This window comes from Artemia sp. Qi Xiang Cuo, chromosome 10, assembly GCF_049724085.1.
Source record: "Artemia sp. Qi Xiang Cuo chromosome 10, ASM4972408v1, whole genome shotgun sequence".
Taxonomy (NCBI): Eukaryota; Metazoa; Arthropoda; class Branchiopoda; order Anostraca; family Artemiidae; genus Artemia; species Artemia sp. Qi Xiang Cuo.
Genome location: NC_142803.1, coordinates 55,430,970 through 55,456,486, shown reverse-complemented (window position 1 = coordinate 55,456,486; position 25,517 = coordinate 55,430,970). Strand labels below are relative to the sequence as shown.

The 25,517-nt window shown below is 35.2% G+C and overlaps 1 protein-coding gene across 1 annotated transcript in view; it reads left to right on the top strand.

The window, feature by feature from the left end:
- LOC148947909 (ribosomal RNA small subunit methyltransferase NEP1) overlaps nt 1–23,907 on the top strand; it is a 35,120-nt gene extending 11,213 nt beyond the window's left edge. Inside the window, exons 3-5 of the mRNA XM_089095135.1 lie at nt 14,664–14,754; nt 19,195–19,403; nt 23,774–23,907. Coding sequence (XP_088951261.1) covers nt 14,664–14,754; nt 19,195–19,403; nt 23,774–23,887 — 414 coding nt within the window. The 3' untranslated portion in view covers nt 23,888–23,907. The remainder of the gene's footprint in view (nt 1–14,663; nt 14,755–19,194; nt 19,404–23,773) is intronic.
- Nucleotides 23,908–25,517: the final 1,610 nt, after the last annotated feature.

The window sequence follows — 25,517 nt, the reverse complement described above, 5'->3', positions numbered from 1 at the left end:
TTATATACTGAATAATTTATGTTTGTTTTAAGTTCTACTGTTGCTCCTTTCTTTTGGTTGAAAAAACCTCTAATTTTGCTAATTTGCTGGAAAAACTGCTAATTTTGAACCAATTTTTGATATATTTTTAATCTAACAAACCCTGTACACCAATTTTTAAAAAAATAATTAGGTATATGGATAGAACTGAATCATAGATATTGAATAATAGAAAAGTTTTTTATTTTTGCTGATATACTAAAACCACAGGAGACCAGACCAAAACTTACACAGGGAACATAAGATATCAAAAATATGAAAAGTTGAAAAAGGGGCATTTGAAATGTTATTCAAGTCTTTGCCTCTACACCTGATCAATCAGTGCATATAGATTTTTTTTTATTTGGTTCTGTGTTATTGAAGTGTTCTTGTTTTCCTTTTTCTTTGTTTCTATTGCTCTGCCTTTTCCTTTTTTGTATAACCATTCACAAATAAAACTGCTGTTATAGTAACAAAAGAGAATTACTGTTATATTTCCCATTATACACTTTCCAAATATAAATCTAGCTACCTTGTTGACCCCCCCCCCTCCTCTTCCTTAAAGGGCTGGATTTAATCCTAAATAGTATGTTTGTCTGTTGTTTCTCATTGCTGATGTTATCACCATATCTCTTTCAAAACGGGGCAATTTATCCTTTACTGGTCATTTAGCATCATGCCATTATGAAACAATAATCAGAATTAGACAAATATATCATTTAAAAATGTGGACTAAAATAAAAAAAAATGCAAGAAATGTGATTAATAGAAACTTCCTGGAAATTATAAAGTATGGATTTGGGTTTTATCATATTTCCTTTAGAAGTTTTACTTCTATTCCTGCTCAATATCTGACCCTGATATCCAGCTTAGCTTTCCATAGTTTATTTCCATTATTTATGACTTGCTGAAAGCTACCAGGCTGTTATTTGTAAGAAGACAAGGATTGGCAGGCTAGACATGGAAAGCAAATCCAGTCTGCTAGTGGAAAGTCTTTGTGACTAGTGCTTTTTGGCACTGAATTCAAATAATTACACTAGTGACATTTTTTTTTCTGTTATTATTAATTACTTCAAGAAATTAACAATATTTGTGGAAAACCTTGCAAGAGAATGACAACAGTTAATGTTGGTTTATACATAACTATTGATTAAAACAATGGAAGTATGATCAGTTTGTAAAGTTGCCTATTCACTCACTATTTGTGGTTTGCTCTTCACTAGCTGGTTGTACAGGGACGGAACAACCAAGATTGTTCTGGCAACCTTGTTTGTCTTTTTTCTTTTGTTTACTCCTTGAAAATAAAACTTGTAAATACCTTTAAAATAAACTTGTTAATTTCATCAATTATTGGTGCCCTTGTAACACTGGAACTCCCCCCCCCCCCAAAGATTTTGCTCTAGATCCGCCTTTGTAGTTGCATAAGCCAGCTTCACTCTCCATTGATTTTTTTTTATGACCTTTTTGCCACTAAGACATGGCCTGTTATGAAAACCCTCTAAAGTTAAATGAAATTGTTTGAACAAATGAGTTAATGTTTCTTCTAGGTAGGATACGAGTTCGAATTGCTGAACTGTGATGATCATATTGGTATTCTTAAAAAGAATAATAGAGATCCTGCCACAGTTCGTCCAGATATTACTCACCAGTGCTTATTGATGCTGATGGATTCCCCATTGAATAGAGCTGGCTTATTGCAGGTATGTTCAGGGCTGTGGAGTTGGTTGTGAGGTATAACCGACTTCAACTGTGACTCTAGTCATTTTCACTCTAACTCTAACTATTAAGCGAAAATTTGCTAAAACTCCGACACCACAGCCTTGGTTTAAAGCTTCATTTAATTATATTTTGTAAGTTATCACCAACTCCAACTCTGACCTTAGACATTTTCAATATACCAGCTCTGACTCCATTCAGCAAAAATTTACTGAAACTCCAACACCACAGCCTTGGTTTAAAGCTTCATTTAACTATATTTTACAAGTTATAACCAACTCTGACTCTGACTCCATTCAGCAAAAATTTACTGAAACTCCAACATCCCAGCCTTGGTTTAAAGCTTCATTCAACTATATTTTATAAGTTATAACCAACTCCAACTTTGACCTTAGACATTTTCAATATACCAACTGTGACTCTGACTCCATTCAGCAAAAATTTACTGAAACTCCAACACCACAGCCTTGGTTTAAAGCTTCATTCACCTATATTTTATAAGTTATAACCAACTCCAACTCTGACCTTAGACATTTTCAATATACCAACTCTGACTCCATTCAGCAAAAATTTACTGAAACTCCAACACCACAGCCTTGGTTTAAAGCTTCATTTAACTATATTTTACAAGTTATAACCAACTCTGACTCCATTCAGCAAAAATTTACTGAAACTTCAACACCACAGCCTTGGTTTAAAGCTTCATTCAACTATATTTTATAAGTTATAACCAACTACAACTTTGACCTTAGACATTTTCAATATACCAACTCTGACTCTGACTCCATTCAGCAAAAACTACTAAAACTCATACTCCTCGACTCTGACTCCACAGCCCTGGCTATGTCCATAACTAATATTAATGTCTTTATCTAGGCTGTTTCTGTTTATAGCTAATGTCTCTGTTTCTTTAGCCCAGTGTTTCTCTAAGTGTTATATGGACTGGAGCACAAGAAGAGTTTGATAGGGATATTCAATGAATGGGAGTTTGGCGGGCATATGCACCTTGTCCATGCAAGGAACAGGTGGTTGTATGTAAACCACCATCTCAGATTAAAATTAAGAACCAAAGAACCAAATTATGACTACCTGTCATCTCAGCACATAACAAAACCATGTACTGATATGTACTGATATCAAAACCATCATACCATCCTTTCCATCCTTACCATCCAAACCATCCTTTCCATTGATGCCAGTAAATTAATGTTCATAATTTAACTTTTATTTTTATTTTTTTATGAATATTTTTATTTCTCTCTTATTGTAGTTTGTGTATGCAACAAAAAAGGAAAAAAATAACATATTTTTATTTTTATTAAAATATACCAATTTTTTTATGATGGATTCTCAATATCACGAAAATCAGAAAGAAGTATAGGCCTACCTATGTCACAAATTTGGGGAACACTGCTTTAATCTATTTTTTGATGATACTACTTGGGGTATATTGTCTGTATAATGGAAGATTGCAATTGTAATTTGTGGTGGGGTAGACACAACTGGGTCGAGCCTCAAAGGTGCGTTGCCTCCACGCCCCAAGTGGCTGATTGTACCACTGACGCCTACCCTTAGCCAGGACTAGGATGGAAGATGGACTCCTTAAAATGGGGAAATAATCAATCCTACTAGCAGAACATGAACCATATAAGCATGGTAGTCCACCCAGTGAGAATGTGTCAAGGCAGCACGCATATTACTTGTATGGTACCTCAAGTGGCACATGCGGGACTAAAGTGTGGTAATATATTTCTTGTTGTATTGTTTTTCTGAGTGTGGCTATTTTTAATCCAAGACACCATTCATTTATTTATAAATGACCAATTGGTACAAAATACTAACCGATACAAGGTCAAGAATTGACCACCTGGTATAAGGTCACAGCTAACTCTTTGTGTTTTAAAATTTAAGCACTGATGTTGATGCCCTTGCTTCACGGTATAAATATTAAATAATAGCGAAAATTTGGTCCAGAAATGGGACGTGCGCCTCCCTAGGGAGGTATGGACTAGTCTAAGGGGAGGTGCGAACATTAGCCAGGATGGGCTAAAATCAAATGAAATTAAAACTACACTGTCGCACAAAACATCTTAATCCTTTCTTGATCTTCTGCATTACAAGTAGAAGAAGGAACTGATATAGGTAAAACCGTATATTTAATTGAAATTTTCAATGTATTGAAGAAGAAAGTAATATAACTGAAGATAATTTTTTTGCAAAGTCATTCCTGGCAGCAAGACCCACACCACACCCAGCATATAAAGATGTGAATGAGGAACTTAAAGACGTTTTAACAATAGTAACAAAAACTGTAAACTACATAAAAAACAGTTTATTATAAGTCACATTATTTACATATTATAAGTCACATTATTTACAAAGCTGTGTGAAAATATAGGAACTACTTACACTTCTTTTTCGCACTATTCAGAAAGCACGTATTCTGTTTGTCTGAGTGGGGCTATTCCAATTGAATGAGCCCCTTTTGAAGTTTCTACAACAATGATATCTTTATAAATCTTATATGCAGACAAAAAAGTTAATGCTAGGATGTCAAGGAAATCGAACCGTCTGACAACTTCAGAAAATATTTTTTTGCATACAGCTTATTTTCAGATATAGAAGAGTATACGTCTTCTTGCTTACTTTTCATGGCATTAAACGTCTAAAATATATTAAAAATCTAAAGTTTTAGAAAAACAGAAATAAATTGGAACTTATTTCTTTTGACGTCAGGATTAACTGTATTATTTCCCAAGTAACTATAAGAGATGTAGAAATGTTTCTTAGGTTTTCGAAAAATTAAAATGAAATTTATTTTTAAATCCTTTAATATTATGCTGTGTCACAACGTACAGCAGTTACAGACAAACAAAAGTATACATTTGACAAAAAAAATGGAATTGATAGTTGAATTTAGTTTAAAAAATTCAGAACGATGGCTATCTCGTGTCATAGTGATTCAGAGGATAGATGAACCCAGAGTGTAAATTGCAACTTCTATCGAAAAAAATGAAAACGAGGACGCAAATACGTTTAGGGATGGTAATTTAACAACTAAGCTCACATTTCTGGTGTATATTTTAGACAAAATTAAGCTTTTTGAATAAATTGATGCAAGGGCCATACATGGATATGTTGATTCAAAAAGGTAATGTGAAAGCATTCATAAAAAATAGAGTTATGTAAGGCAAATTTAGAAAAAACAAGTTTGAAATGCTTCCACTTTAACTTCGCGCATCCAAAATACCATAGAAACAAACGAAAATCCATTTGTTGAATACTTTGATGCTTTGTTAATTAATTTATAAAATTATTTTCATGATTTCGATTTTACAAAATAAGCATGGATACAGGATCCATTTATCGATGAGGAAGATGACGAATTTGATAATTCGTCATCTTCTTCTTCTTCATTCAGCAACAACAGCAACCTTATAAGAAATTTAAAATAAATTTTCTTGTGAATATTATCGCATTTAATCAGTAGTTGTACTGAACCTATCCTGCTCAGTTCATCCTCAGGGCTATACTGTGGTGTTTCTCCTCCCCATAGTATAGTGCAGACGGTTTGATATCATTCTATTATCCCTTCTAGTTTTAGTTTTGTTTTTTTAAAGCTCTTTCCAATAGGCAATGATTAGAAGTCCTCCAAAAAAAAATTCCTCCCAGATCCCACCTCAAATGCCAGTGAAAGTGATACCCATCTTGGCTGGTCAAGCACACTATCTCAAAGTTCAAATGATAGCTCCAATTCAGAGAATAGGACAATGATAAGTGTAGGGGCTAATGTCACCATAAATGATGATAATGGGTTTCAAGAGGTCCTTTTTAGAAGCTCTAAAAAAGGAAACAAATCTCCCCAATCAAAAGAATTTCCCTTCTCCCTGCCCAAGATTCTCCCTCCCAAAACTTATGGATTTACCTTAAAATTACTCCTACTACCCCCTATGAAAAAAAAAGATTACTGCAATAAGAGTTGCAATTTTCAAATTGCTAAAATCAATGTTCTCTCTTAATATTTACCGTGATGGATCTCTATTAATATCTGTCCAAGATCAGAAATTAGCAGACACAACAATTAACCTATAATTCCTTCTCAACACCCTAATTACTGCATCTAAATGGAACCCAAAACAATCACCAGCAAAAATAGTAGTTTATAATGTTCCCCCAGAATTATCCATTCAGGAGTTAAAAGAAGGGCTCTCAGATAGGGCTGGAAACACAATCCCAGTTGAAGATGTTACCCAACTGGGCAAACCTAACTCTAATGGCCTAAAAACAAGTAGATCCTTCTTATTTACACTGAAGGAAAAAATTAATATCCCAGAAAAATTATTCCTTTTTGGGCAAATCAAACCACACAAGGAATAGAAACCTAAGCCTATCCAGTGTCAGAAGTGTCTCAAACTGGGACACACAACAAACAAATGCAATGAAATTCTCCTAGAGTGTATTAATTGTAAAGCATTCCATCCTAAAGAGTTGACAACTTGCAACAACACTCAGCCTACATGCATCAATTGCAAAGGCCCACATGAATCTACAAATAAATCACTATGCCCTGCATATAAAAAAGAGCTCTAACACTCCAAATCGCAACAGAGAAGGCCATCCCATACCCCTTTGCAGCAATGGAAGCAAATGCTCCCCAACAATACCAAATAAAGCCTGTAATGAAACCAACCAAAACCCCCAAGTCAAACGCCCCCAATGCATCAAGCACCCCATATAAAACACCATCCTCTAAGCCCCCTAGCTCAAATCCCTATCAGAAGGAATCACCAATTCAACACGCCTCATTGTCTGGTGATATGAGGTCAGCCTGCCCCCCCCCCCTCCCAGGAAGAAACATACCAAAAAGACTACCAGGAATCAAACCCTTAGATGACAAACAGGATTCACAACCTAACATGCAACCCCCAAATATATGATTATTAATTCTAAACTGTAATGCAGTTCAGGCCATGAACATACAGCAACTACAGAAAACAAAAATCATTTCAGAATTGGCAAAAATCTACATCCCTGATGATATGCTCATTCAAGCAAAAAAAGATCTTGCTTTACTTTTAATAAAGCTGAACATTGATACACAGTCATATGAAGAATAATTCAACAACACAACATATATCAATACTCCAGTGGAATGTAAGATCACTCACAGAAAATAAGCTAAATGAACTAATATCTTTTATGAATAATAATTCCATTAATATTGCTTGCCTCCAGGAAACTCATTTAACCCAAAATCAACAAATTAAGTCTCTGGGATATACTATCCTCAGAAAGGATAGATCTTCAGAGAGAAAAGGAGGTGGGGTAGCTTTATTAGTTAAAAATAATATAAAATTCTGTGGCATCAATTTTCCAGATTTTGCAAATGATGTTGATGCAATTGGTATCAGTGTTTGGCTGAATAATATAAAAACCTACATAATAAGCTTTTATAACCCTAATGGCCAAACTACAGATGCCTCGAATTTCTTTAATTATATAAATAATTCTAATATGTTAAAAAATATAATTATTTGTGGAGACTTCAATGCCCACAGCCTCTTGTGGGGTAATAAACCAGCAAATAAAGCTGGTAAATTCATTGAGCATATGACTTCAAATAATAATGAATTAGCTGTTGCTACCCCTCCAAACCTGAATACTTATTTTCAACCCCAAAAGTGGCAGATTCTCCACAATTGACCTACAAATTGTGTCATTAAATATTTTTAATAAAATTTTCATAAATAAAATTGATAGTCTATGTACTGACCACTTTGCTATAGTTCGCTCCCTAAATGAACATGCTGAAACTCTATCTCATACCTCCAAATATATCAACACTAAAGCAAATTGGTCTATGCTCCAAAATAAGCTAAATGATGAAATTACAAGTTTAACCCAAAATTCATGCATTTCAAACACAACAGTTGACACACATGCTGAAGTCTTGACATCTTTACTAATAAATACAGCTAATCATGCTATCCCCAGGACAACACCTAAGAAAACATTCCCTAAACACATTCCTAAAGCATGGTGACTAAATAAATGCCTAAATGAGTGCCTAAATAAATGGAGAATAAAAAATGGAGATGGGAGATAATTCATAAAAAAACATATTACTTACGGCATATTTTGAAAAATTAGAAGTATAAACTAATCAAAAAAGAGCTATAAAAGATGCTTAACATAAATACTGAAATAACTATGCAGATAAAATATCAAAAGAAACGCATGAGCCAATTATACATAAAGTCATAAGCCACATCTGTGGGAAAAAGACTTCCCCCAACCCACTCCTGTATGACCTTATACATAATAATACCCATTATAACAATGATAATGAAAAAGCTAACCTATTTGCAACTCTTTTTGTTAATAAGCTAACATCAAATAATCAAAGCAAACTGTCCCCAATTCCTATGCACCCAAGTTACCAACCACGCCCAGGATCCGAGTATATAACTTGTCCATTTTCAATCCAGGAATTGAATAATGTAATACATCATATTAGGACCAAAACTAGCAGCAGCTATGACAATATACACCCTACATGGATAAAGAATCTCACCCCTTCATACAAACAAGAACTGCTAAATTGTTATAATCACGCTTGGGCATCTTCTATCTTCCCCAATATATGGAAATGTTCGTCCCTCCTACCAATCCTAAAGAAAAATAAACCCAAAGAGAACCCCGAGTCTTATAGGCCCATAATGATTACTCCTGTGATGGGGAAAATAATGGAAAAAATGATATATCAGAGACTCCTCTGGTTTGTTGAAAAAAATAATATGATCCCTCACACTCAAACTGGATTCAGGAAACACCACTCCTCAACAGATGCTTTCATTTTGCTATCAAATGCAATCAATGAATCTTTCTCAAAAAATAATGTCCTAGTTGCTGCTTTCCTAGATTTTGAAGGGGCATATGACAATGTGAACCACCAAATCCTTCTAAACAAACTTGCAAACCTTGGAGTACCCCTAAGCTAGTATCCTTTATTAAATCCTTCATAGAAGTGCGAAGTTTCATCGTTTGTGTTGGTTCAGCCTCTTCACCCCAAAAGACAATAACCAAAGGCCCACCTCAGGGAGCTGTCCTCAGTTGCCTCCTATTTGCCCTATATCTCTGGGACATGAACCTACCCCACATGAATCTACAATATGCTGATGATCTGGTGCTATGGTCATCTGGCAACACCTTTGAGATAGCACAGTCAAATCTGAAAAAGTCACTTTTCCAGTTTGAAAAATTCTCTCAACATTCAGATTTACCCATTGCACCTACCAAGCCGAAAAATAAACCAATTTCACCGAAAGCGAAACCATGTTAATGCAAAACTAACTCTAAATAAAACAACTATTCCAGAAGATAATCATATTAATTACCTAGGTCTCATGCTTGACCAAAAACTTAATTTCCACCTCCACATTTCAAACACAATAAAAAAATGCTATAGAAAAACAAATAAACTAAAAAGGCTTCTTTCCACTCCCTGGGGTTGTAAGGAGAAAACCTTACTCCAGTTTTATAAATCACATATAAGACCCCATATTGACTATGGGCTCATCGTCTATGGTGCATGTGCAAAGACCCAGATGCAAAAAATTGAAACAACACAAAAAGATATAATACGTCTTATATTTTGTCTTAGGAAACCCACATGCACCAAGTTTCTGCTTATGGAGAGTGGATTAACAACAATAAGGGAGAGACGTAGCTTTCTTTTGACAAAACATCTTACAAAAATTGAATCAAATAGCTTACACACCCTACATAATTGGTTAAGAAATCCAGCCATGTATAGAGGCATTGCAGATGAGTATTGCCAATACTCAGGAAGAAGCTTCTCACAAACATCTTACAAAAATCGATCAATAGCTCGCACACTACTATTGGTTAGAAATCCAGCCATGTATAGAGCATTGCAGATGAGTATGCCGATACTCAGAGAGTTCCCATACCACAAAGTCTATGCACTTTCCCCGATCCCCCATGGAATTGGTGACCCCCATTGCTTTTGTCCAGAAAAAAATTGCAGAAGTTAATACAATTACCTATAAAAATCACTTCCAAATCTTTGTTGATGGGTCAAAAATGAATGAGAAGGTTGCTCACCTGAAAATTGCAATGGGCGAGAGATTATATAATAATTTATCCATTATGTCTGCGGAGTTAAATGCCATAATCATGGAATTAGAACACCTTAAGGAAAACCAACCTTTGATTGCCAATTCAAATAATATGATCATATATTCTGACTCTCTATCAAGCCTTGAGTTGCTGGCCTCAGCTCCTCAGTATAAGTTGGACATTGACACTTATCATTGTCTCAGTATTATAGATAATCTTGCTTCAAGTGGCATAGGAACTTATTTTCAGTATATTCCTAGCCACTCTGGCATAAGTGGTAATCATCAGGTTGATGAATTAGCAAAAAATGCTATAAATATCGACCAGCCAAGTGGGAGACCAATCCCGATTGGAGATATTTACCGATGCAGGCTATCAGATATTAATTTCAACAAAAGTAACCCAATCCCTTCCCCTTTTTCCAATAAGTACCTTTCTAAAATTTATCACAGAATTTTATCTGGAACAAATGGACTATATTTTCTTGCATTCTAGTGTAATTTTTCTAATTCAAGTGGTTCAATTCAAACAATTGACCATTGCCTATTTGAATGTAATATGCTTACGTCTGCACAACATACCTTGCTTTGTAAACTGTTAAAATGTTTCAATCACCACAAAATCTCACTATCAGCCAAGAGCCTAGCCAACTATACCTGCACACAGAGCACAGAAATCGATATCTATCATCTTATGTTTGAACTCCTTGAGTCGAAAGATCTACTAAAAGATATCTGAGAATATCTAATAAATAAGAGACAACCAAGCCAGTAGCTCTGTAGCCCACAGAGTGAAGCAAAAAGAAAAGGGCTAAATATTACCAACTGAATAGCCCGCCTGCTGTGAATTAGAAGAGGAAGAAGAAGAATTCTTCAACTTCTTCAATCTAAATGAAGAAGTAATGAGAAAGAAAGCTTGATTTAATTAGCCTGCTGTTAAATAGAAGAAGAAGAAGCTTGTAATAATTTTTTAAAATAACATTCCTAGGACAGCACCTAAGAAAACCTACCCTAAACACATTCCTAAAGCATGGTGGACAAATGAGTACCAAAATAAATGGAGAATAAAAAAGGCAGCTAGGACAGAATTCATAAAAAAAACCATCACCTACTACATATTTAAAAAATTACAAGCAGAATCTAATCTAAAAAGGACTATAATAGATGCTAAATATAATTACTGGAATTATTTTGCAAATAATCTCTCTAGAGAAACACATGAGCCAATTACACATAAAGGCATACGCTACATCTGTGTGAAAAAGATTTCCTCCAACCCATTTCAGTATAAGCTTATAAATAATAATGCCCATTATGACAATGATAATGAAGTAGATAAGGTATTTGCAGCTGTTTTTGTTAGTAAGCTAACAACAAATAATCGAAGCTAAATGTTCTCAATTCCCATGAACCCAAGTTACCAACTAGCTCAGGATCCGAGGATATAATTAGTCCATTTTCACTCCAGGAAATGAATAACGCAATACATCATATTAGGACCAGAACTAGCGGCAGCTATGACAATATACACCCTACATGGATAAATAATCTCACCCCTTCATACAAACAAGAACTGCTAAATTGTTATAATCACGCTTGGGCATCTTCTATGTTCCCCAATATATGGAAATGTTCGTCCCTCCTACCAATCCTAAAGAAAAATAAACCCAAAGAGAACCCTGAGTCCTATAGGCCCATAATGATTACTCCTGTGATGTGGAAAATACTGGAGAAAATGATATATCACAGACTCCTCTGGTTTGTTGAAAAAAACAGTATGATTCCTCACACTCAAACTGGATTCAGGAAACACCACTCCTCAACAGATGCTTTCATTTTGCTAACAAATGCAATAAATGAGTCATTCTCAAAAAATAATGTCCTAGTTGCAGCTTTCCTAGATTTTGAAAGGGGCATATGACAATGTGAACTACCAAATCCTTTTAAACAAACTTGCAAACCTTGGACTACTCCCCAAGCTAGTATCTTTTATAAAATCCTTCATAGAAGTTCGAAGTATTATTGTTTGTGTTGGTTCAGCCTCTTCACCCCAAAAGACAACAACCAAAGGCCTACCTCAGGGAGCAGTCCTCAGTTGCCTCCTGTTTGCCCTATATCTCTGGGACATGAACCTACCCCACACGAATCTACAATATGCTGACGATCTGGTCCTATGGTCATCTGGCAACACCTTTGAGATAGCACAGTAAAATCTGCAAAAGTCACTTTTCCAATTTGAAAAATTCTCTCAACATTCAAATTTACCCATTGCACCTACCAAGTCAAAAATAATCCAATTTCACCGGAAGCGAAACCATGCTAATGCAAAACTAACTCTAAATAAAACAACTATTCCAGAAGATAATCGTATTAATTGCCTAGGTCTCATGCTTGACCAAAAACTTAATTTCCACCTCCACATTTCAAACACAATAAAAAAATGCTATAGAAAAACAAATATACTAAAAAGACTTCTTTCCACACCCTGGGGCTGTAAGGAGAAAACCTTACTCCAGTTTTATAAATCACATATAAGACCCCATATTGACTATGGGCTCATCGTATATGGTGTATGTGCAAAGACCGAGATGCAAAAAATTGAAACAACACAAAATGATATAATACGTCCCACACAAAGGAAACCCACAAGCACCAAGTTTCTGCTTATGGAGAGTGGATTAACAACAATAAGGGAGAGACGTAGCTTTCTATTGACAAAACATCTTACAAAAATTGAATCAAATAGCTCACACACCCTACATAATTGGTTAAGAAATCCAGCCATGTATAGAGGCATTGCAGATGAGTATGCCAACATTCAGAAGAAGTTCCCTGTACCAGCAAAGTCTATTGCACCCACTTTCCCCCAATCTCCTCCATGGATTGGTCAAGTCCCATAATAAATACTGATTTCTCAAAGTGGACTAAAGATTTAACCCCCATCACTTTTGTCCAGGAAAAAATTGCTGAACTTAATACAATTACCTATAAAAATCACTTCCAAATATTTGTTGATGGCTCAAAAATGAATGAGAAGGTAGCAAGTGGTGCTTTCCTTCCTCACCTGAAAATTGCAATGGGCGAGAGATTATATAATAATTTATCTATCATGTCTGCAGAGTTAAATGCCATAATCATGGCATTAGAACACATCAAGGAAAACCAACCTTTGATTGCAAATTCAAATAATATTATTGTATATTCTGACTCTTTATCCAGCCTCGAGTTGCTGGCCTCAGCTCCTCCGTATAAGTTGGACATTGACACTTATCATTGTCTCAGTATTTTAGATAATCTTGCTTCAAGTGGCATAAAAACTTATTTTCAGTATATTCCTAGCCACACTGGCATAAGTGGTAATCATCAAGTTGATGAAATATCAAAAAATGCTATAAATATTGACCAGCCAAGTGGGAGACCAATCCCGATTAGAGATATTTACCGATGGAGGCTATCAGATATTAATTTTAATAAGATTAATCCTATCCTTTCCCCCTTTCCCAATAAGTATCTTTCTAGAATTTATCATAGAATTCGTTCTGGAACAAATGGACTAAATTTTCTTGCATTCTCGTATAAATTTTCTAATTCAAGTGGTTCAATTCCCCTGTCCCCTATTTGCAGGCATTGTAATATGAATAATGAAAGAATTGACCATTGCCTATTTGAATGTAATATGCTGACGTCTTCACAACATACCTTGCTTTGCAAACTGTTAAAATGCTTCAAACACCACAAAATCTCACTATCAGCCAAGAGCCTATCCAACTATACCGCCACAGAGATACTAGAAATTAGAATTTATCATGTTATAATAGAAATCCTAGAGACGACAGGTAGACTTAGTTATATCTGAAAATGCGTTGTAATCATGAGGCAAACGAGAAATTTGTTCCGTTGCCAACTGAGCGACGCACAAGGATCAGGGCTCGATTGTGTTACTGAAAAGTCTATCCGCTGTCAAATAGAAGAAGAACATTCTTAGAGTGTATCTCTGATTCAACTTTGGCTAGATATTAAAAGTAAATATAATATTTTGTCAAATAAAGGTTAAAAAGCATTGATGCCGTTTGCAGAATTCTATTTATACGAAACAGGATTTTCTACATTAGCTGAAATGAAACATGAATATCCTTGTTTCATGAAGTTTTCCTTATTTGTAAGAGTATGTCTCAATAAATTTTGTAGTAATAAAAATTTCCGTATATGTCTTTTTTTACAACGAAAGGGAGGCATCATACGATGAAACATTTTTAAGGGGGCCCTGGTAAATACAGTTTTGAAATCACTAACCTAAAGCATATGTATCGTAAAAAAAAAATCAATGATGTTTAATTGTGGTCAACAACAATTTTGTTTCAACTTTTATTGCTTATCATTCACTTTCATTATTTTTTAATTTATTATTTTACAACAATATTTTCGTATTTTTAATAATTTTATTGTGGTCAATCAACAATTTTTTCAACTTTTATTGTTTATCATTCACTTTCATTATTTTCCAATTTATTATTTTTCAACAATATTTTCTTATTTTTAATAATTTTATTGTGGTCAACAACAATTTTTTTTCAACTTTTATTGTTAATATTCACTTTCATTATTTTTTTCAATTCATTATTTTTCAACAATATTTTCGTATTTTTAATAATTTTATTGTGGTCAATCAACAATTTTTTATTTTCCTTAATTGTGAAATATTTTAAGGTTGGTTAAAGTAGTACATTTGTGTCTTTTAACCAAACAACTTATTTTTTATTATATACTAAAATTATTTAAATTTTTCAGGTTTATATTCATACGAGCAAGAATGTATTAATAGAAGTAAACCCACAAACACGGATACCAAGGACATTCAAACGGTTTGGGGGCCTCGTTGGTAATTATATATATATATATATATATATATATATATATATATATATATATATATATATATATATATATATATATATATATATATATACCTTTTTAATCTAACCAATTTTGCAGCTTATGTTGTTGACTAATTTATTGTTAATTAAATAGTTTTATTAGTTTTATTATTTACTGTCACCTATAACACACGTTCTATGAAAACCTTTCTGGTTTATATTTCTAGGGCATCTTTTTTTAAACCCCAATTCACCAGCTGCTTCTCCTATCCTTTTCACTGCACTGCCGACTTTTTGCTGCTACAGCTAAGTACGTGTGACAGCAAGGCTTCAACCAATCCTTGTACTACAGCTACAAGGTCATACCAGCATGTTGTCACCTGGAGTGCGTTTGTGCATCCCTTATCTAACTTATACAACAACTTCTCAACTGAAACGCTATAGGCAACAAGGCGAAAAAAGATTAAGCATGTGTAATACACTGTAAATACACCGTATTTAGAAATCCCTGAAAGCCAACCACATTTTACAATTACCTCCCTTTTTTTCTCTGCATATAGCTCCACATATTTTTTTCCGTCTTTGAAACCTCAGTTATCTTGCATTTTCCAGAGCTAGCAGTTGTAATTGATCTGACAACTAATTCAGACTGTCTCAAGTACTAATCCTACTATCATGTGACGCCATTTACGTCTCCTAAAACGCTAAGGTCAAGTAATCATGGATTGCTCGAACGCACTACTGAGTTTTTACTGGTTTTTATACAGACTTAATATTTTATAAAATTAAAGGCCTCTTATTCCCTATAAAATGTATACCGTAATTACTTGCGCTAAAAAATTTTTGTTGCAGATATTTATTTTAATTCTTGTCTGTCTATTCATTGTTATTTCCTACTAATATCCTATTATATTTTTTGACAAGGTCAGAAAACAGCGTTGCCAGTCAGAAATAAGTAAAGAAAATGCAAAATAGCCAAAGATATATGTGTAAAAACCGCTCTGCATTGTTTGAATAAGATGCATAGCCGTGAACTGAAAATCTTGACAGATTTAACAAATATTTTAAAGCTCCATTTATCTGGCATTCATTGCTAAAAAAAAAAAAAAACAATTCTATTGACTAGCATTGCTATTGACTAAGACTACTTGTTGTTATGAACGGTTTGGTTCGTAATGCTCTGGCTTGATATATTGATATATTCACTAACAAACAAGTATGTGTCCAATAAGAGAGTCATGCATACTCCCGCCATTTACCCGTGCCCCAGCCATTTAAACATTTGCCTCTCAATTACTTGGACTATCTGTCTAGTGTTTTCTCTGTGTACAATTAGCCATCTCTTGATGTCACCTATACAACCTACTGCAAAATACTTAATAACTTCAATTCAACATCAACGGACTCGGTCGAGGCCTTCGGCCTCGACCTCGTTCTTTCTACTTGACTTAAAATAAAAGGCTAAATATCCTCCAGAGCCTTTTCTGGCGCATATGGCCTCGAGTCGACGTTTCAGTTCTGGCTATTTTTACACGGACAAGTAGCAAGCTTGTCGCCCAACCTTGCTGCGGCAAGAATCGAACCCTGGTTCCCATATTGCGTCTACTTGACTTAGGGGGAGAAAACTAAGCAGGGGCCTAGATGCCCTCTGACCACTTCTGGGTCTTAATTTGATCACTAGAACTCACTATTTTTTTTTCGAATAATACCCTTCCCAGAATCCTACGACAAGTGACTTGATACGGTCAACCTGATGAAAGAAAACAAACAAATAAACACGCACAAAAAATACGAAGTTTCAAATTTTCGTCAGTTCGGGGCTTAAAAAATCTGCTCCGGGGTTCTCGGGCATCTACAGTTCGATGCTGCAATTTTCATTTTGAATCACTTTTTGGGGTTATTTTCTTCCTTCTTCTGAAGTTATTCGATAATAACTGTTGATGAGCAACTCGAAACCTAATAAAATATACATAATTCGAATCACCTTGATAATCGAGCTTTTTTATACATATATCACTCCTGAAATTCTACTTTTTTAAGGTTTTGGCCTGGACAATGTGAAGTACTGGAGCTTTGGGTTCCTTTTCCGACAAGGTGTTGCGGGAGCATCATTTTCTATGTCATTGACAACACAGTGTAGTTGTCAACCTTTCGAAACTTTAAAATGGTATATCAAAGTACAATTCCTATCTGAAAAAAATGACGACAGTTTCATTAAAGATAGTCTGAAAATACGCTGTTTCTGCTTAAAACCAACTTGACTCTCTATTTACTGACACCCCATCAATGTAGTTATTTTCAAAAAGTCACCAAGAAAGTATACAAGCTAATACTTCGCAGACCTAACATAAAATATACTGGACTGCTACTGATGTGATTTATTATAAAAGCGCCAGGTATACTCTGCTTCCGTACTTTTGGTTCCAAGGTGTTAATTGTGCAATTTCTTTGTCACTGGAAGTGGTGTACACACAACTACCTCCAAAGCCCCGCAATTACTTGACATAGTTAATGTTTAGTGTGATAGCCATGAGGCATCCCATGAGGTATGAAACAGCCAAAAAGTTATAGTGGTGTGTTCCGAAATGTTATTCCATCAGCTATGGAAGCAGGATCATACCTCATTCTACACATATTAAGTTCCTGGGCCATTTCCCTGCTAGCAGTGGAGGGAAAAAAGGATATACCAGTACAACCCATGCAAAAAAGGAATTTTTCTTGTTGTTCAAGCTGGGGGACTGTTAAGTTACCTGTATTTTTGGCCATGGTAACTCCAATTGCATATGTTTTATTTCGATCTGGTGCCATTTTTTAGGGTTTTCAGGCTATTTTCCGAAATTCACATAAATTTGTTTTCGAAATAGCATTTTACTATCAAGACTATTCGAGATATTAATTGTCATTCCTAAATCAGCTACCAATTGCAACTTTTTCTCACTAGCCATTTTTTTAAATATATTTTATTTTTTGATTACTTTGGGCTGTGGTGTGTTCTTTACTATGTTGCAGCTACCTCTGCAACCATGAAATAAATCACTTACTTAAATTACCATTTAGCACTTTTTTTAAGTACCAAGAACATCTTTTTTTCTTGGTCTCGTGGACCCATTTTAGGTATATTCATACCTGTTGTTACAAAACTGAAACTTTTAGGCAGGGGCACCAATTAGGGGGGGGGGGGGCAATTGCCCCATTAGGTTTCGGAAAATACCTTTTAATTTCTGTGTAATAGCTATTTTGTTTTATCGTGGCTAACTGATCGTCCCCCCCACCCAAATATTTGTGAATCGACGTCGCTGTTTGTAGGGCAGCGCCACATGTTTTCAGTCTTGTTACGCTGAACAATGAACGGAATTCTGTCGATGAAACTAATAAGGTAAATTTGACAACTTTTCCCGTCCATAATTATTCGAGCATTAACAATATATTAATTCCCAGAGACAACTATACGCCCAAGGTAAAGTAACAGCTTCATAAATTGTTTCGTGCCATATGTTTTTAGCTTGTTTTTTTCTTTACTGATTTTTTACCACGTTTGTTTGTTTTTTTGTTTTCAATTTGGTTGCACCCGTCAAATTTCGCACTCGGCACTCTCCTTTTTAGATTCCTTTAAATTTCTTGGGTATTGAAAATCTCGAGCTGCTAACCGAGCTTTAGATCCAAAGAGGCCATATTCGAGTACTGCAGAGTTAAGTTTAGTTTTACCAAATGATCATTGCAGTCAAAATCAGCATTGATGCGTTATCCAGAATTTCATCAACTGTTTTCTTGGGTGGCTTAGTCACATTGTTCAATGTAGGGCAATGAACCCAACCCCTGGGAAAAGAGAAGACAAAAAAATCACTCTCAGACCTAGGCCTCATTGTATTTTTCCTAAGACTAAAATCAAGTCGTTTTCATTTTAAAGGAGATATAACTGGTCGAGGCCGTATCCAGGGGGAGGATGTAACCGGGTTTATTCTAAACTACCAAAACTGTATATGGAGGGTTTCTTAAATTACTGAGTTTATCAATAATTGTTTTAATTATTTCTTAAGAGGGGGTACAGAAAGGGCACTTGACCTGGGCGCAGAAATTTTAGGGGCCCGAAATTTGAAATAAATAATCTGACGATTATAATCAGTTTGTAATTTTTGAAATTCCGTTTTTATTAAGATAAAGTAGAGGGCGCAGTTAATGAATGAAAATAATTGATACAGTATTAATTAATTAATAAAACAAATTAAAAAAGTAAATAATAATAATCAAAATTACTAATAATAATTAAAAAATTAAATGATCTAAACAATAAATTAAAAACAATTTCTTTTTGATAAACTGAATTCCCGGTTTTTCATAATTTTTTGAAGACATGCATGGTTGTACAAGTTTCCGCTTAAGCAATTCCAACAATTTGAGTGCAATTTTACTGTCATTGGTAATTCAATTGTTTCTTCTTTTTTCAGTTCAGTTGTTACACAAAATGAGCATTAAGGCCAATGACACTTCAGCTACATTGATGAAAGTGATTAAAAACCCTGTAACCGATCATCTACCCGTTGGTTGCAAAAAGATTGGAACTTCTTTTAGCGCTACACGTACCATAACTCCAAAAGAATTAGTGTTACCTAACGAGCCAATAGCTATTGTCGTGGGATCATTTGCACATGGAAAAGTAAGTTCATCTCAGGGCCGTATCCAGGATTTAATTTCGGAAGGGTGGGGGATTTATTAAAGGATTTTTCTTTGGCGGGAGGGGGTTACGAAAATAACCTTAAAAACGCATCAAAAATTTGTTTATGTTCATTTTTGTTACATTTTTACGAGTCGTACAAACATTTCGGTGGGTGGGGTTTGAACCTCCTAACTCCCTCCCCCCTGGATGCTGCCTTGGTTCTTCTAGGAGTCTTCTTTTCCAAAAAGCTGAGTCTAAAATTTGTCAGATTTATGTGATTTCTATGCCTTTTTTTATAAACTTTAACGAGTTTGAACGGTCGACCCATTGGAGCTCCCTACACCACTCGTAGAAAGTCAGCTCATGAAAAAGCAGAGATCTCATTTAAGTTACTCTAGTGCAGAATGTAGTCCATATTTCATATTTTGTTTTCAGGATCAAGGTGTGAAAAATACTTGATTTCTAAATCTTTTTTTTCTGTCTTTTTTATTTTACATAGTGCGTGAGAAGCTGTAAAAATGGCCGATCCAGGTTCCAGTCGTTGTTTTGTTTGTAAAAGAACTTACAAATCACGACCCAGCTATAAGAAAAACGATTATTTTCTAAGGATTCGTATGTTACGTTCTCCATAATTCCTCTTTGATTTTTCTTTTTTTAAGTTCTTGCTTTCCAAAAGATAATGTACCCTTCCAAACTTGCATGTCTGAAAAATTTGTCTGTTCTGATGAAATTAGTTCTGCTAAAATTTTCCTTTAAAGTCTTGTTTTAAAATTGTCTCTTTGAGGAAATGGGGGGCATTTACACGGTGATGAAGGGTCTGATTTTAGCCCTGTTTTTAATCAGAGACTTTCACAATACTGTCCTCCCCGGCAGGGGCGTCCCGAGGAGGGGAAGGGAGGCCCCCCAACTTTTTTGGCATTCGGTAAAATTTTCACCGATGGCAAAAATTTCGGCAGAGTAAATTGGGGACATTTATCAGGATGTGAAGGGTCTGATTTTAGCCCTGTTTTTAATCAGAGACTTTCACAACACTGTCCTCCCCGGTGAAGAATCTTTGAAATCACACGTACAAGGTGCATTGAGTTACCAAGAGCATGAAAATTGACTGCAGTGTTATGGAAGAGCAATGTTATGGTTTCATGGATATCGAAATGCAATGCTTGGGCACCAAGTTTGGTGGAAATGTAACATCATGTGAGATGTCCATGCCATGTTTTTTTCCCCTGATAATTTCCTTTTTATCTCCAAAGAATCGAAAGAAATTACTTGCTTAAACTTAGTTCCTCCCGTGCCGTTCCTTTCTACGATGACCTCTGATGAACTTCTGGCCACAAGTTTTCCAAAGATGTTCACGCCAGTGTAGCATCCTTCTCTAGGCACCAGCCAAGCGTCTCTTTCTGCCGTCCGCTCCTTCTGATTCTGGGGGGGTGGGGGCATCACCAGACATCATGGGGAAGCCTGCCATCAACTTTTCGGACCGTGTGGGCCCAATCCTGCCATCTACTGATTAATATCTTCTGGTCTATCAATGGTTGCTTTATTTCTTCACGTATAGAGGTGTTCGTGATTCTGTCAGAGCATTGAATTCCCAGGATGCGCTGAAGACAATTAATTTCGAAATCTTGTACTCGCTTCTCAAGTTGTTTTGTGAGGGCCGATGTAGCATAGCATATGTTAATACGTAACCTAACCTAAACTAGGTACCTTCCCCCTCCCCCAAACCCCCAAAAACACCAGTTTAAATATTGTAAATTCAATGAGAAACCTCGCTCTTCGATCAATTTAGATAACAATTACTGGACAATTACGTCTCTTTCAAGCGCTGCTTCTATGGAATATAAAGATAAATTTGATTCAGTGGGACACTCAAGAGTGTCTTAAATTATTCGGGTATTGAGTTGAAATGAAATATTATGGCAAAAAATATTTCTTCTATTGATCAAACACCTAGCGCACTTGCCGAGAGAGGGTATTGCTATTTAGTAGTCGGAGGGAGTTTGAGCTTTAGAGCGCGTGCGGAGTTTTTCCAGACTTTTTGTAGTTTGGTAAAAAGCATTGCCTGCATATGAAACGCGCACTGCTTACATCCGGCTCCATTCAGTAAATTCCGGTTCCATGCTTTCATCAGAATTTACGATGTTTCCAAGATACTTAAATTTCTCAACTTCCTCCAGCTCATCAGAACTGACATTAAGTGTCCGGCCCGGCGTTGTATTTACGTCATTCTTCATCAATTTGCTCTTTTTGATACTGATTGAAAATCTCTACGCGTCCGACTGTGTTTGAGAATTCTGTAATGTTCTGCTGTAAGTCCTCTTTTAGATGAGAAAGGAGCGTATTGTCATTATCAAAGACACCATCACAGATACCCCGGCTCTCAGTTCAACTGAATCCCTCCGACAAAGTGGCCTGACCAAAGTATGTAATCAATGAGAATCGTGAAGAGCACAGGAGAGAGGATACGACCTTGTTGTACACCAGAATGGATCTAGAACCATTTCGTCAAATCTCCATCGTCGGTTCGTACAGCGCCCAGCTGGTCATAGCAACAATAATTCTAATAATTTTGACCTGGAGGCAGTAATGTCATTTATTTATGAAGCTGATGAAGGTGTCTCTCCAGAACGTTGGAATAATTTAGGCGAAATTTTTACATGATCCTCATTTCAACAATTTATCGGATTAACACATAGAACGAACATCATTAAAACATGCTTTTAAATAAATCAGGGACACGGGAGCCCTAACACTTAACCATAAAACTTTTTTTTAGTGACTCTTAAAATTGCCGAAGCCGTATATTGTACATATATACGTACATATATATATATATTGTACATATATTATGTTGACTAATCAGTCATTCAGGCACATAGACGAGAATTTATTGGGAGACAATTTCGAAAAAAGTTAAATCCAGCAAAAATATACGTGGGGGGATTCCGTGGGGAAATAGTCCTCCTATTACTCCTCTACAAAAAGCAAATCTATTTTCTTTTAGTTTATTTTCTTTTCTATTTTTATGCCTAGTTTTATCTTTCTTTTATTAAAATTTTATTCATAATTTTCAGAATATTTAATTTTGTCTTTTTTTTTCTTTTGTTTTGAGTGTATATTTGACAGCAGAATACGTCTTTTTACCAGAAGCTGTGTCATTTATCTATCAAAATATCCCTATTCCGAAATTGACAAAATTTTTACGTTATCCTCATTTCAACAATGTACAACGTGTTCATCCTCTACTAAAGTTTACCTATGAAGGCCTCGTTTTAAGATGGCTATTTCCATAACTGAGGATCCTTGCGTCAGGACCTGCACTGATCATAAAATCTGATGTGCATTTGTTGTAGCATCTGACCACTCTGGTTTAAATACCTACGCGAAATCTTCATCTGATGCCAAATTCATCTTGCTGTCCTTCGATTGAGGAAAAAATTATTGAAGGGCACTAGAACTTTTATTTTCAATCAAATGAATCCCTTTCAGCTGTTTAGAAATATCTATTTTTGGGATGGTATTACTTTGGAGACATCTCGCTCTTTACCAAGTCAACGCCATCGCATTGACTACAATTTTTCATGTAGTAAGAGAGAGTGTATAATACGTGAAAATTTGCTGGTAAGATTATGCAACCAAGTAGAGCAAAATAATTACTAATTATTTAGTATAAATGAATAGTGTGTTATCAGTCAACGATTACCATCTCATTAATTTATTATTTCAGAAATGTCCTTACTTTTTTCGGTTGTATAACTTTCAAAACACGCGTATTATAGTTACCTTGATTTTTCTCAAATATCCTATTTGAGAGATATTCTCAAATGTTTTTTTTAGTTGACTTTCACCAAATACAGCAAAGCTTATTTCCCGTTTTAATGACAGACAGATTATAATTTCCAAATAGTTAGCATCGGTTATTTAATTAATTATTGGTTAATTAAGTTACTTTAATTAGTTTAATTAGCATTGATAATTAAAATTTTATAAAAACACCTTTTTTCAGTCGTAAGACTTTTAAAAGACTCGTAGCATAATTGCCCTGATTTTTCTCGAATATCATATTTCAGAGCTTTCTCAAATATTTTTTTTTTAGTTAACTTACAGTAAATAAAGCAAAATTTATATACCGTTTTAATGACAGATTGGTTATAACTTCAAAATATTTAGCATCGGTAATTAATAGTTTGAAAAATGCGCTATTTTTCAGTTTTGTCACATTTGAAATACTCACAGTATAGTTATCTTTGTTTTTCTTAGGGAAATATACTCGGCTAGTTTTTTCTTTATTTGACTCCTTCCTCTCTCTGCCTCTATTTGTAGGTTTGAATATATAGCTTAAGTTTTTTTTCATACTTGTTTTTGTTTTTCAGATCAATGTTGATTATGTAGAGGATGAAGTGTCCTTCAGCAAGTATCCACTTTCGGCAGCAATTACTTGTTCCAAGCTCTGTAATTCGTTTGAAGAGGTCTGGGGAATTTTATAATAAACGGCTCAAAAACCCAGGCTGACAAGCTTTTTTGGAACGTTATGTTGGAATTTTATTTTTGTTGAACGCACTGTTGGAACGTTATTGTTGTTACAAGTTAGAAATGAGCTTTTTACCAGTCTCTAGATTATGGACAGAATTACATATTCTTCACCCGCTCGTGGCAACATAATTGCCATAAGAATAAACGATCTGGTGCTAATTGAAAACCAAACAGGGGAAAAATTTACTTCTCAAAATTTTTTAATTCTGATCGGGAAGTTTTTATCCTCAGTTAAAACTAGGTTGTTGCGTTGGCATGTTAGCGCACAAAATCCTCTTTAACTGTATAAGGAATTATTGAGAGACGGTCTATCGAATCGGTAAACTCTGGTATATTAGGCTATGACGCTACGGAATTTTAAAGAATATATTTACCTTTTTGGCACAAAATGAGTAAAGCCCTTTACGCCTAATGGTCATATCTGAAATTTTTACACCTCTGTATTAATTGTCAAAAAGCCGTTTGCTAAACTGATCACAAAGAGGGATTTACAGGGTTGGTGATTTTCTTCAACAATCTGGTGATTTATGTGCTAATTTAGTGATCTATGTTTTTTGGCAACATAAAATTCACTGGAAACAGTGATAAATCAATAGGGTTGACAACCCTGAACGTTTATACAATCACACTTTCTATTGATACCCCTCTCAGAACTCATCATGCAGAACAGATCCCCGTCGAAAGATGGTTTACAAGTTTGATTTTGTCAGGTTAGGCTGTCCAAAATGCACAAACCCTCCGCAACTACATGGAGAATTATTGAGAGTTAATATAGTCAATCGAATCGCTAGACTATTTCAGTACATTAGGTTGTGGCTCTAAGGAATTGTCAAGAATATACTTACCTCTCCTGTAACAAAATGAACAAAGTCCTTGTCAATTTTCAAGGGGATTGTTAAGGGACATTCTATCGAATGTATCGTGGCTTGTCAAGAGTAGAGGTATCACGTATGGGGCGACTCTCCTAATATTGTTGGTGACTCTGTAAAAAAAAGAGTTGGCAAAATCGCGGCGGGAAGTGCCGTGGTTTTAGTGGCTCACAATTTAAATTAAATTAATGAGATTTATTTTCAAATGAATTTTGAAATGAATGTGGGAAGATGAAAATACTGCTGGAATACCATCCACTATTTTAGTCTCGTTCGCTGATCGCAGCAGTTTTTCTCATTGGAATCAGTTGGTGATTTTTTAAGGACTTTAGCACTCAGTAACGTAAATACTCTCGGTAACAACTCATTCGGTAGCAAAAAGGTTGGGAAACTGCCAACTAGTGCAATACAGCGTTGCCAACGCAATACAATTGTACCGATTGCGTTACAATTTAGAGGCCCTGGTAGAATGTTGTACATTTGGAAAGTTTTTGGTACAATCGAAATTTTTCTGCACAGTTTAATGTTAATTATTCCTTTTGGGCTCTGAGATCGGACCAAGTTCAAGTTTGCCGAAAATGTTCCTCTAGTTACTTCTTACGTGGTTATAGCGCAAGAAACGGGATTTACTAAAAAACAAAATTCACGTCATCATTATTATCAAACGTTCCAAAACTGGGCTACCTACTGTTTATACAGACCGGTGCGTTTTCTG